This window comes from Excalfactoria chinensis, chromosome 1 (assembly GCF_039878825.1).
Source record: "Excalfactoria chinensis isolate bCotChi1 chromosome 1, bCotChi1.hap2, whole genome shotgun sequence".
Classification (NCBI taxonomy): Eukaryota; Metazoa; Chordata; class Aves; order Galliformes; family Phasianidae; genus Excalfactoria; species Excalfactoria chinensis.
This window is the reverse complement of record NC_092825.1, coordinates 52,686,519-52,700,807: the sequence shown is the minus strand read 5'-3', so window position 1 is coordinate 52,700,807 and position 14,289 is coordinate 52,686,519. Positions and strand designations below refer to the sequence as shown.

The window sequence follows — 14,289 nt, the reverse complement described above, 5'->3', positions numbered from 1 at the left end:
AAAAAAACAATACAAAATAAACCTGTTCAATTTATTGGTTAGAACTTTCTGTTTTGCTGAGCTTACTCCTAGAACTAAGCCTTAATTTACGCGCTGACTTGAACATTGGAAATGCAGTCCCTTGAGCCTTGCTAATTGCTGAAGTACACTGGGATAGATGGATGTAACTAAAAAGGGCACAGAAGGTCATGTGTTATATTTCCTATATAACAGTCAAAAAAGCAGGACTTGATGATTCAAATAGCTGATATCACTGATTCAAGTGCTGTATATTGATTGAGCAACCTGCAGAGAGGTTACTTAGCCCATGAGAGAGAAACTGTGAGAGATCAGCAGGCTTTTGACCTGCCAGCTGATTGCTTTCCATAGGGCCCTTCAAAGACGCTGGTGAAGGGTAAAGACACTGTTCTTTCTCCTAAAGGTGGAGGCTTCGTGGTAGTTACAGTGATCTCACAGTAGTGCCTTCTGTGCTTTTGTGCTTTTGTTTTTTACACAGGTGGCTCACATGACAAAAAGTGAAATCAGTCTTCAAGACACTGCATTTATTGGACCGGGACTTCTCTTTTTGGACCAGTACTTCAATAGTTTCATTGATGAATACATTGTTCTGTGGATAGCATTGGTAAGCATTCTGCTTTATACTTTTGATGCGGTACATATAAAGGAATGGATTGAGAACTGCCTCTGTCATTCCACTCTGCCATTTGAGATTTGCTCAGTTTCACCTGTCATTGTGAAAGGAGTGCCAGGATACTGCATGAACATGTTTTGGGAGCTAACTGGCTTTCTTTCATTAGAACAGAGATCTGAAAGTGAAATTATGGATCTCTTTTTCTAATTCTGCTTTAACTCAGGTGGTTTGTTTAAAGTTACTCTAACTACAAACTACGCAACATATATCAAACTTGATAAAATTTGATATATTTTGATTAAAGCTGAATTTATAGCAGGGACGATTTTGTGAAATATGTTTTTAACCTGTTCTGTTTTGTTCTTTTTAAGTTCATATCCTTGTTTGATATGCTGAGATATGCCACTGGTGTATGCCTACAGATTGCTGCTCATCTTCATATACATGTCTTCCGAATTTCATCTCATCAAGCTCCTGAACAGGTTCAGAACCATAATGACTGATTAAATAGGTCAAGGAGGAAATAAACAGTTAGCAGAATGCTGAATGAAGCAGCCACTCTGGGAAAACAGATTAAACTTTTCAGTAGTTTCATGAGAAAACAGCTCATGCTATCCCAGAAATTACCAGATGCTAGAGTTACTGAATACAAAGTCACGCAGATTCTATTGTGATTAATGGTTTTGAAACAGGGTCTATCTCTGTGTTCTAGACACTATAGCTGTTACTTCATAACCTAACTTGCATTTGAAACTTTTTGTTATCTCTTGTTAAGTACCCTTAATTTTGTATTTTTGGTCTCAGACTGTAAACTGCAAACCAAGGTGCTACAAATCAGAGTTTAAGAGAGGCTTTATTTTTTCCTAAAGGAAGCGACTGATTTTCTAACATTAGTTTCTGAAGTATTCTGCTGTGAAGCGATAGTCAGAGGTCACAATGGATACAGTACAGCACTATCGAGACTGGTAAAAATGAGGGATTGGTGAGGTCAAACTACTAATCTGCTTTGATGCTTTTAAAGAACAGGATACTGCACCAGTAAGGTGAAGGAAACAGAGGAAAATTTTCTTGTTCTCTATTTCAAAATACTGTTGTCAGTGCCTTTAGGATTCCTGCATTCTCTAGTATCTAACTTACTGTTACTAAGCACAGTTGTAGCTCAGAGGTTGGTTTTTTTTAAGGGCAGTTTCTGGTTTCTTATTATAATAAGGTTTGCCTCCTTGTACCCATTATCTAGGCTGTAGGCAGCTTGGTACTGGAGGACTGTAGCTTCACCTACCTAATTTTTTTCTGTGAAACTGTTTAAGTTGAATGACCAAGTTCCTTGAACTTCAGTGTCTGTTAGACTGTGACAATGCAACACACCCAAATATGACAGTGCAACCTACCTGTGTGTAACTAATCCCCTCTGAAGTATGCTTACAATTGCTGTATTTATTTCCATTGTAATCTAATTTATCTTGCTGTACTTTATCCAGACAAAACTGTAAGGAACTAGAACCTAGTGTTTAGTAAAACTCTACAAAATAGAGAAGGTCAGTCCTAATATCAGCCTTTTTTCTTTTCATTAGTGAAAAGGTGAATTCAAGTAGCTTATTGTCTGTATAGCAAATCACAACTTGCATACACAAAACCAAAATAAGCTCAAGCTCCTTTAAAGAGGTAATGCATTAATATTGTTTTTGTGAGAAGCTGCTGAATGTACATGTTGTCACTTTTACTTGCTGCCATGTAGCTGAGCTTTAAGTTCATAACGATGTTACTGAATTGTACAATAAAGAATGCTATTATTTGTTTCAAAAACAGTGCACTGCAGCTTCTTAGCTGCTGAATTCAGAAAGCCTACCTGAGATATTCAAGGACCTTAAAAAGCGGGGGACAGAAAATACTGTGCATCATGTTCCCCTGAGACCTCAAAAAGTAGTATAGTACTAGGTATACATAAAGCTATGCTACAGGTAAGGAAATGGTAGGAAACGAGTGCAGAAGTCAGTTGGAAAGCCAGAAACAAGAGTTGATGGCAACAAATAACCCAGTACAGAACAGTGGAAGCAAAAACTGTTAACTGTACTGCACAGCATCATCTTCTTATCCTTAAAGGGCAGGACTGAACACCACAGTTAAAGTTAGCATTGCTAGTTATCTGATACTCGCCACGGACCCATACTACCTCATGCATCATTCTAGCAATGTAATTTCTGTGTTTGCTCTGTTCCCGAGTGCCATCTGACACAAAACAAGACATCTCCATAGAGGCTACTTGCTCAGTTTCAGTTGCAACCTACAAACTGAATTTTCTGTAAATTAGCTATCGTTAATCTGGCTTCTGGCACTGATGAGCAGTCATCAGATGTCTTGGCTCTGAACTAAAAATCTTAGTAAACTGCAGATAAGAAGTTGTACGGTCTGGTTTTGAAATACATTGTTTTAAAGTAATCAGATCCGCTTGTGTGGGTGGTTTTTGTGTTATCTACTAGTATATGAAACCTAACGTGTATTTTAGAAACTACCTAATTCGTAAAAGTGGTTGTTCAAGGATAATGGCTTTCTGTAAAAACAAACTACGTACAAGCTAGGCTGGGTTTTAATTCATATTCATTGGCTGTAATGAGGTGTGTAAATGAAAAATGCTTTATTCTTCAAACAGACCTCCCTGAACTGCTAGTCATTTGAAACTGCACAAATATTCCGTTTCAAGTAAGTGAGCTAGGTTACCACAGAAGAGGTGTACAAAAATGTATAAACCCAAAATGTGTGCAGTAATATTCAGTTATGCTTACTTGAGCAGATGTGCTGTAAAGCTGTGGTACTAAGCTCATTGGTCAATTAAAGAAACCTGCTTTTTGGACAAGTTACAGCAGTTGACACATCTCTTATTGGTAAAAAGAAATCACGATGACTAGCCTGACAGAAGGCCTCATGTTTCATTTACCATAATATACATCATTAAACCACTTTTCATAATCTATACGTTGAAACTACAGAAGTCTTGAAGCTGTGGCTTTTGTAAAAGGCTTCTATTTGCAGTGTACCCAGATTTGTTAAGTTACTATGCAAAACCTCAGTGTTTTTTGTTTTTTTTTTTCATTAATTCTATTGTTTCAATTGAGCATTATAAAAAGTGAAACAATCAAACAGTCCACTGCTAATTGAAGTGAATATTATTTGGACAGACCACAATTGGTTTGGGGTTTGTTCCCCTTAGTAACAAATTTACTAATATACCTTTTTACAACATTATCAGACACAAGATTAGAACATTAGAACAATGCATTGAAGTATTTATTAGGAACTTTAAAACACTTAAATCGTAAGATAACTTCTTTATGGCTAACGCCTATACTTGTATCGTGTTACTTAGGTACAAGTTGTTTCTCCATTGAGCCATCAGAATAACATGGACTGAAGAGACTTGCGAACAGTTGCCATCTCCTGCTGTTGCTGTTACGAGAAAAGGAGATAATTCTGAACAGATGCCAAACCAATATGATTCCTTAATCTAATTAAATGAATGTCTAATGACTTCCTTATGGAATGTTCTATTTTTGTATTCAACAAAGATCTTTCTAACGACTGATACTTACAGTGTCCATCATAATCTTCTTCTGTAGCATAGCCATTTCCTTGCGAAGTTCATTTTGTGCGCCAGCTAGAAGACTTTCATTGTTTTTCTCTAGCTCTTCCATGCTCTGGAGTTAAGGATAACCTTAATTCAGAACTGCTCAATATCAAAAGTTTTAATTTAAAAACAGACAATTCATATTACAGTTTGATTTTTATAGCAGTAGCGCTCACTGATAATTACAGATGAATTCTGTCATCAACTTGAAAAAGAAACTGTATAGGACTCCAATCTACACTGCTGTTTAAACAACAATACAAACCCTGTGATGAAAATAGTCCTTTCCACTCAGTATCTGCCAGGTGTAAGCTACTATCCCGCATTTCAATACAGATAAGAATTCTACAGGTCTAGACATATCTGTCACGTAATATAGGGGTGGTACAGTTTAATATCATGACAACCTTGGAGACCTGAAGCAGCAAGTACAGAAAGTGTTAACATCTTCTCCTCTTTGCTTACTTCACTCTGAATAAAAACTAAGGTAAGGTTCACTGGTTATCCCCTTTTGCTCAGATAGTTTGCATAACTGCATGTGCATAGCTGCATTTTCCTTGACCTGTACTTTAAAGTTAAGCTTATTTCAGGTGTGACTTTTACCTTTTGATCTTCTCTGGGGGAAAAAAATACACCTTTTTTTTTTTTTTAAAAAAAATCTTTGACGAAGATGTATTGACCTTTTAAAAAGGTTATTGTTTATTAAGATTTCTGTAGTTGAAGTTTACATTACAGGACACTATCTGGAAGGATAGTGAAGATAGAGTCAGGCTTTTTTCAGTGGCATCCAGAGACAGGACGAGAGGCCATAGGCTGGCACTCTTCCCTCTCAACATCAGGAGAGGCCTCTTCACTGACTGGGTGACTGAGCAATGGAACAGGTTGTCTAGAGGATCTCTGGAGTCACCATCCTTGGAGATAATCAAAAGACTCTTTAAGTAGTCTTGTTAGATTAGCTACTGGTTAGACCAGGTGACTTCCAGCAACTGTCTTTTTCATTACAAACCAAACTTAGAGTAATATTTATTTGCTCTCTTGCATGTCAGCCACTTTTTAAAAACAGGTTGATCTTTACTTCTTGTGTTTAAAATACAGTGCGCTATGTAAGCAGTGTCCAAAAATTGTACTTATAGGGACTGCTAGCAAATACAAAAGCTATTCATAAATCAACAGGAAAGTTAAACAGGACTGAGCAGAAACAATCCTGCAGGACCTGTTTTAACCATAAGCTGTTATCTGTCAGATTCTTCAAGTTAGCTTCTAAATATTTACCTTTCTAAATATTTACCCTTTCAAATCAGCGTTGGTTAGGAAGCAAAGAGGAAAAAAAGAGCAAAGCAATAATTACATAATTTTAAAAGAATGATAACTCGTTTTGGGGCATTTTCCTGGCAATAAGCAGCAGAACCTAGAGAGGTTCGTGATAAAAAAAAAAACAAACTGACATCGAATTCTCACAGGGATGCATTGAATGCATGTGCCGACAGTAATAGTAGTAGTAAATTACAGCATAAAATGTTATCAGATGGCTGATTTTCACTTTTTCTTAACACACACAAAAAACCTGAGGGACAGCTGAGGCAAAGTCCTGTTGATGTGACTAATCTATATAAAGTTTAAACTGGTAGAAAACTTGAGTTTGGTTTAGAAAGCATGCTCTGAGGGTTACAGTTAAATATTTGAAACAGGAAAGCCAATCAGACCCCTGCAAGAACACATTTAATTAAAGCATTTGTATACAGGCACAGTGTGTATGTGTATTTAGAAAGAACAACTCATTTTTAAACAAATTAGGAAACGCTACTAGTTAGCATGAATATTCATGCCAAGCTGCTGTCCTCCTTAAGCAAACCTTAAATTTCTGTATAACACAAAGGCTGGATTACTACAGTTTTCCTAAGTGATGTGATACAGATCAGCTGCTTTCTAAAATGAAAATGTACTGTACCTTTAAGAATTGCTCATATAGTTGCTTAATAGTTTTCAGTCTCTGACTTTGAACTATTCTTGCCTGTTGAAAAACTTTTTGTTGCTGACGGAACATGTTCTGAAGCAGAAGCAAAAAGAAAAATAATAATGCTATTAGTTGACCAAAAGTACTTAAGACAGCAACACTGGTTATCATTTTATCAGAATGAAGAGGTTCTACCTTCACTGACAGCCTGGGTCATAGAACTGAGATCCTTGCCTGGAGAGTTACCCTTGTTTTTATTAATAAAAGGACTAAAGATTGGATTAAGCCCTGACTCGTGACCTGCAGACCTTTCCAAACTGAAATCTGTGGCATCCTATGAGAATAGCTGGCCAGAGCAGTATTTGAGTGTTCCAGGGAGATGTGCTGAACTTGCAAACATAGCAGGAGTACAGATTCACCAATAGCATGCGATTACATTCCACTGTCTCCTTTAATCATGGAATTCTCAGATTTATTGCATGGAGCCATATTTTTAAGCAATGCATGCTTAGATACACTTTCCTGTACTCCTTTGTTCTTCCCATGCAACATCTCTGCATGCTCAGAATCAGCACATCAGTTTCTTCTCTGAAATCACCTCAGCTCTTCTCAAGCCATGCGTTGGCCTAGGGCTTCATTTATTCCCATTCATAAACTTGCAATAAAGTACTGCGCTTTTCTTCTTTTGGAAATATATCCTCAAATTTGAACATTCATTGAGGTCCACCAAAGCTGAATGAAATTCTGAAGTTATGTGTTTGTCTGAACTATGTTAAGTATTTTTGCATTTCTACATGTTTGGGTGTCCCGGTTATATCAGTATTCCATATCATGGCATCATGTGCCAGGCTGTTGGGTATAGAGGCACGTTTCCTAGTCTCATAATCTCTGTCAGTCTCACGTGAGTTCTGATTCTCTGAGAGGAATGTGTACTGCACTTCCCAAGGGCCTCTACATGACCTACAATTCTGGCTGATGGGGGTGACACAGCTTCCTAGTTCCAGTGCAGTGAGCAGCAGCACAGTCATAGCCTTCCTTTCTCTCCCATTTGAGACATTAATTATAACTCTCCTTCTTATCATCATCTTACATTCTTTTACCATTGGTAGTAAATTTGTTATCTCTCCTTATCTCAACTGGGTCATTTTTTTTTCCTTCTCCATGAAAGGGGAGGAAGGGGAGTCCCTGTCTTGTTGTGCTTGAAACTGTGGCATTGGGAGTCTCCCTGTGAATAATACGCTATGAAACACATCCCATGCTGGAAACGCACCGCTAGTTTTTCTTCTTGCTCCTCTGCTTTCTGCACATCTGCATCCCACTGCTGAAATACAGTCAGGAACTGCTGGGAGAACTCATGATTGAGCTTCTGCCTATAAACAGACATTGGCTGTAAGTATTACAAATGCTCTGTAGAATGACAAGGAAAGGTAAGGTTCTACATGCATGGAATAGGAGCTAGCATGAACTAAAAAAAAAAAACAAACCAACAAAAGGAAGCTATTTTGAATCAGTTCCTAACTGAACATCGTGCTTTAGAAAAAATAAATAAGGAACACAAACATATAAGTACTTATATAGTGAGACAGCACTGATAGATGAAACGCAGATTAAAACAAACCAACCAAAACAAACCAACAACTTTTTCTTAGCAGAACTGTCAGCATTGTACAGATTTACTGTTTTAAGCAAATTACAGATCTTGGCATTAATAAGCTTATAATGAAAAACTCATCAGCTCTTTCTTTAGTTCGTTATACTGTAGTCTCTCTATGTAAACAACGTACAGCTAACACAGATTTCAAATAGATAAAACCAAAAAGATTGCTGCAAGTCTTGGCAGTTTTTGCATCTCATTTTTCCAATTTGCTCTGCTTATAGCATCAAGACATCCCAGGTCTCAAAACCAAGGGTAAATGTTACCTCTGCTCCTGCTGTGTCTTCCAAACATGTTCAATCTTCTGGTTACTGGTTTTGAGTGAGGCTTTTGTATACATTTCTAACCTTTTCCTCTTGGCTAAGAGAGCTTTGTTAATGTCAGCTAGAATCAAAGAATAGTTAGAAGTTAAGCACACCTGGACACACAGCACATTTTATTAAAGATGCTGCTGATGGATGACCGTATGCTTTGGAAAAGCAACAAGGTGTGTTCGAACAGAAAGAAGCTCACGCGTCTGCTGCATTAGGAATCTTCTCCACCTACGACTGGCACTGGTATGAGAGCTGCCTCCCTATTCCCCCCCCCGATAGTCCCTACCTTATGCCTCTGAAGCAGCAACTGGACATTGCCCCTCTTCCTCATTTATTTCACTACACAATTAGCTTAGCAGTTCCAGGCCTTCCACTAATTTAGCTAGGCCAATGCTTTTTAGATTTGTTTTTCCTCGAGAAAGAACACTGGCTCAAATATTCTAAGAGTAATATCCAAGCAAACTGCCTAGTTTTCAGAAATACATCAACACGCTGAATGAACAACAAACTACTACTTATACATCAGACAGACTCACGTTAAGTATTTTTTAATAAGTATTCAGGTTAATGTAAGTTAATATGTTCATTTCATTTTAATTTACGTTTGAAGATCTAAGGAACACATCACAGATAGCTTAAGGTTAATATTTAAAGCAATTACTTTTCCTTCCTACAGTAGCCTTCAAAAAACATTCTCTAATTTGCTGAGGCATCTGCCCCTGCTACAAGTAAAGCCATACAGGATTTCTTTTTATTATGACTTAATTATATCCACAATAGGCAACACAAACAAATCCCTCCTCACTATGTGACCAGTATTACTTACCCTCATTCTTTGACTGTGCTAGAAACTTCTTACTCTCCTCCCTGACTGCTGAAATTCTCATTTCTACAGATTCCCAGGTCTCTAGATTTCTGCAGCTGCAGAGTACAGACTGCTACCTCTCCAGCACCGTTTTATCACAGCTACAATCTACAGTTGTTCCTTATCTTGAATCTGAATTACTTTTTCTATTCAGGTGCTTCATGCTTAGATTCCCTTAATTTCCTCACTCCAGTTCTGCAATCACTGCTTTCTTACAACAAAAAATGGAATAAGGGCAATGGATTTTTAATTCACATTGTACATTCTCTCTGTGATATAATTGCTGCCTCTCAACCACTCCTTGAAGTGGGAACTGATCATGAAAAGTTCTCATGCATCTTTGCCTTTTTCCTTTATAATGGAGTCTAGACCTATACTTTTTTTATCTGCAGTTGTGCCCTTCTATCCATCTGCTCTACATACATCACATGTTAGTTCTCACCTGCAAACTGGTGCAGCCAATGCTACGAACACCATCCATTTTATTCACATCTCAAAAAGCTATTTTACAGTAATGAATTATTGCCAATTCTGCAACTTTAGCATGAATTACCTTTCAATTTGTCAGAACGTGAGTGTACTTACCTCCAAATCTTTCCAGCATATTCTGTACTTCACCCCTACAAAACAGTTTATGATTTTTGAGTATTTTCTGACTTTTGATTAATGCCTGAAACTAATTTTATTGCATGCCTGTTACTTGTAAGCAGTGATAGAGTTGCTACTGGTGCACAAGCTAAGACTTATTTCTCCTTCCCCTCCTGCATAAGATCTTTTTAAACTAGTTTCTTGGTGAGAAAGTTAGTACAATCTATCAGCAGTGGCATTAGGCATTTAAAGGGTCCCGAGTGTGAGAGGGTGGCAAATAACATTAATCACCCCCCCCTCATACCCACAGAAAAAGGTATGCAGAGCATCAAACAACAATTTCTTTAAAGTTAACATAACTGAAATTAAAAAGAAAACAATGCCACATAAACCATCCAAGATAAATGATTTCCAGATTGTTTTTATAGCACTTAAGATGCTGTCACTGGTGCATAACGCAGTGATATGACAACTGACAGAAAATATTTACTGTGTTCTGATAGTTTTCTTTTTTTTTCCATCTCAATTTTTCCAAAGGATACCGCACTTTTCCGGGGAGGAGAAAGCAAAAATTTCAATTCAACAGCCTTCATCTCAAGAAAAACTTTTGCAACACATTACTTTGCATTATAGTTATTTGGCCAATACATTCTGAATTTCATTTCTCAGATCACTTTCAATATTTTCAATACCGTTAAAATCTCCAAGCAACTAAGATCAGAGGGCAAAAATATGATAAAGAATTAAAAGAAAAAAAAATCACCGTTATAAAAATATATTCTAAACCTTACCCCACATCATCTGGAACCACATGAGTAGTCACCATAGGTCTTTTCTTGCCATGCTTGTCCATTACTGGTGTTTCGCCTTAATGTAAATTCCAAAAAAGATTGACAAAAATACTGCATATTTTGTGGGGCCATTTGAATTCCTGGAAGTTTAATTACTTTTCCATAAGGTCACTTCTTTGAACATCCATCCCATCTATAACACATGTAGCTCCTAAAATCTGACTGTAAAGAACTGACAGATGGACCCCACATGGCTGGATTTGAGCTGGCTCTGCCCTGAGTTCCTCAGTGCTGGTCTCTAATTAGAGTTCCTCCATCCACTGCTACACAACTACTTTCAGCTTCACAATGTAACAATTATCAGAAAGCTACTCTTAAAAAACAAGGGGAAAAACAACAAAACAAAAAAACCACATAAGAATCTCACTTAACCCTAAGTACTGAAATTGCGTACTCTTGACTTTTAAGGAAGCAAAACCACAGAGATCTCTTTGTTCTCTCAATATAATAACGAATCCATGGCTGTCAGATTTCTGTTACCAAAGGCAGGGGAAAAGATCTAGGAAGATTATACCTAATTCAGGACAAAAAAACACGGGGTACCCAGAATTATTAAAGAATACCTAGAAATGTGGATTGTTTTGAAACAGTGAGTATGAGTACACAGAGCCATACAAGCTATCTTGAAAACAAGACATCTATGTATGTTGTAAAGCTGCTCAGCTCTTCTCAGAGAAATCAGTCTGGCAGACTAAACAAACAAAGACCAAAAAAGATTCTTCCCAATTCCAAGTTTTGCAAACCCGCTCATTGAAGAGGTTGTAGAAATGTACACTGACCCACACACTAGCTAATACAAACCGGATGGCCGCTGCTATTTGAAGCTTAAGACACACTGACCAGACTTGTCAGGTATTTCACAGAAAGCAGCACAGCAAACCTCACAGGGAATACGCTCAAGACGGAACTTTCATTATTCGCACATACATCTCACTATCTTACAGGAATGAAGAAATGGATTTTGTTTAGACAGATAGGATGAGGGGGAAAAGGGGTGGGAGGGGAAGATAAACAAAACCCAGCGACGGCTGCTCAAAGACAGAATACAGAAGTTAAATCAAACTTTGACCAAAAAATATCATTTGAAAAATGAGATTTTAAATCCACTCTTTGCTACAATCCGTCAAAACTTGAATGAGAATCCCTTGGCTGACTTTTACTCATTTTTCTCAGCTGTCTGTACCTCTTTTCTTACCACATTTCTTCTGTTGAGATTCTTATCCTTGCCAATGTGAGACCCCAGCTCTACCCAGCTCTGCTCTCTGTACTAGCAAGCAGAGCTTTTCTGTTCTGGCCTGACCCTTCAGCCTAGCAATAGCATCCAGCTTTATTAAGGACATTACCAACAAGTTTAAAACACAGCAGCTCAGTTCAGTTGTTCTATTGTGTACTCTTACTAATCCAAACCACACACCAGGAAGCTCTCACAAGCATTAGGAATCATGCTTGTTCAACCATTCACTGACCCATAATATTCTCCTATCTGTTCAGGCTCGTCAACATTATAAACCTTGTTTAAGAAAAAAAAATAAAAAACACAATAATCAGCAGATAAGCACCTTCTCTAATATCTTCCTCTGATCCACTCAGGTCTTTTCTTTCCTCCTGAAAGTCATAGGCAGATCTGGCTTGCTCTTCCTGTGCTGCTTTACCAGCTTTTCCTGAATGCTTCCTTCCTGACGGTGCCATAACGAAATTTTCTTCCTATTGAGGCACAGTATCAAAACATAACCTTTCCCACAGTATTTGGAAGGCAAATTTGTTTTTGTGTTTACCTTGACCTGTTACGTACTCCCCCTTGATCATCTCCACCTGTATGGATATCCAAGTAGTCACACTTTTAAAGTAATCCACAGGATTAACCTTGACAAAGTTTTTTAAGGGTAGGGTAAAACAATAAATAAATAAATAGCAGGGATAGTGGGATCACACTTCTTAGGCTGAAAAGCAAGGAATTATGCTCTGAACAGAGTGCTCGTAAGTTCCCTGCCTGTTAAGATTCCATAATCTTTTCAGATTTGATACCACCTTCCCAAAGAGCTGCGCTGATATTCTATCCTACAAAACAGAGATTACAAACGTTCAAAAACAATGTGTGGCTCTACAGCCCATTCCTTACGGGGCAGATAAATAAACATGCACAATTCTTAACAACCTTAGTCAACATTCACTGCCTGATTATTTGTTTTCAGCCATTATGTCTCTTTATGTGTTTCTGATGCAGCTTCCATATGTGGGCTTTACACATACACTTTCTCTAGTAACTCTCATTTTTATATATTCTATGTATTATTTCTGAAAGATTTAGGGAGTAGAATGCCAACTTAGAAAGAAAAGTGTATCTGTTGTCATTAAATGCAAGAAGGACAAAATAAGATGTTTTCCTTAGGACTTCAATAACTGAAATCATATACAAATGCAGCAGAAAATAGCAGGATACAATGACCTCACTGAACTATTTCTTCTTTTTGCTTCATCTCATAGCAAGAGGCACGAAGCATTTCAAATTCAATGTTATGGGATGTATAATTTTAAATATCCTACCGAGCACAGTTTGCATAGAAGATGGGAAGAATAAAGAAAACAAACAAAAAACCAAACAGAAAACTACCCTGTCTTCCAAGCTTTCGCAATGGAGAAACTTCTCATTCTCAGTGCAGCTCAACACAGCCAGATGTAACAACAGGTTTCTCAAAGGCCACTGAAATATAGTTCTGAACATTAATTGTATACAAAACTGAGAACTCCAGTAAAGATCTTTGGAATGTCCAGGGCAGGGAGCTCCTCTAACAGTAACACCTGTAGCACACACCTCAATTCCAGATTTATTTACTGAATTAGCTGCCCACAGCTATGAAAACTTCACTTCCTTTTTAAGCCACACATCCCATGGACGTAGAAAACAATCACATTAAGCTGTTAAGTAAAAAACACTTTTGGATGTCACAGCTTCTTCGGTGGTTGATGAACCCCAGATGTTCTGAACTTAAAATTTTCTTGAAATAAACATTTCTCCTTTTGTTGCTAATTGGAAGATCACAATTTCTCCCATTTGAGGATAATTATGATACAAGAAGAATCAGGGGCACTGCACAACTCCCAAGCCTCGACGACTTCAGCACCTGCTGAAAACACGATGTAAGCAGGGCAGCAGCTCACACACATTTCACCCAGCAGACAGGCATCTTCCTTTGTACTGAAAAACCAGCCTACAGAGCACTACAAGCAATAAAACAACGTTGCAGTCCCATATAACCATGATAAAGCTCCTTGCTTTGGCAGATTCCAACGTTTCCAAGCCACAGACGAGTATTTAACAACGATTTTTCAAGAGGCACTCACCTCCTTATTCCTCCCTGCCTGCAAAGATCTGAAATAAAGCAGTATGTGTGAGTCCCACTCGTGTGAGGCCGCTTCCCACTCAAAGCCCCAGGGCTCAGGGGGTGCCCAGCCCCAACCCACCACCCTTCAGCCCGCTGACGGCTCCCTCCCCGCTCTCAGCGCCCACCACAGCCTCACACCCTCCAACAGGCCGAAATGAAGGGACCCGAACCGAACCGGCCCGGCCCCACAGCCCTCCTTCGCCCTGCTCGCTCCTAAGCACGGCCCAGCCCCTACCCCGATCGCCAGAGAAAGGCGGGAAAAACGGCAGGCGGCAGGAGGGCGCATGCGCATGTCTGTGCAGCGAGCGGCGGTGCACTCGTGTTTGTACCTCAGCCGCCATTGCCCGCTGTTGGTTGTTAGCTGTGGCTTCCGGCTGCCTCAACATATTTTCAGCGTAGTACGTGCTGGTAGCACAGAATATAACCCTAA

General features: G+C 38.5%; 2 protein-coding genes across 3 annotated transcripts in view; one reads left to right on the top strand and one right to left on the bottom strand.

Moving 5' to 3' along the window:
* Nucleotides 1-4,203, top strand: part of CHPT1 (choline phosphotransferase 1) — an 18,512-nt gene extending 14,309 nt beyond the window's left edge. Inside the window, exons 7-9 of one of the 2 annotated variants that reach the window (XM_072355896.1) lie at nucleotides 497-622; nucleotides 1,003-1,113; nucleotides 3,993-4,203. In XM_072355896.1, coding sequence (XP_072211997.1) covers nucleotides 497-622; nucleotides 1,003-1,113; nucleotides 3,993-4,037 — 282 coding nt within the window. In that variant the 3' untranslated portion in view covers nucleotides 4,038-4,203. The remainder of the gene's footprint in view (nucleotides 1-496; nucleotides 623-1,002; nucleotides 1,114-3,992) is intronic. The other variant, XM_072355988.1, reaches the window with a different exon arrangement.
* On the bottom strand, nucleotides 1,143-14,289 carry SYCP3 (synaptonemal complex protein 3). The gene is made up of 10 exons (XM_072356120.1): nucleotides 13,998-14,289; nucleotides 13,819-13,846; nucleotides 12,036-12,180; nucleotides 10,417-10,492; nucleotides 9,623-9,657; nucleotides 8,125-8,242; nucleotides 7,475-7,574; nucleotides 6,199-6,297; nucleotides 4,216-4,320; nucleotides 1,143-4,072 (listed from the first exon to the last, which is right to left on the bottom strand). The coding sequence occupies exons 1-10, from the start codon at nucleotides 14,243-14,245 to the stop codon at nucleotides 4,019-4,021; spliced, it is 1,008 nt and encodes a 335-aa protein (XP_072212221.1). The 5' UTR covers nucleotides 14,246-14,289; the 3' UTR covers nucleotides 1,143-4,018.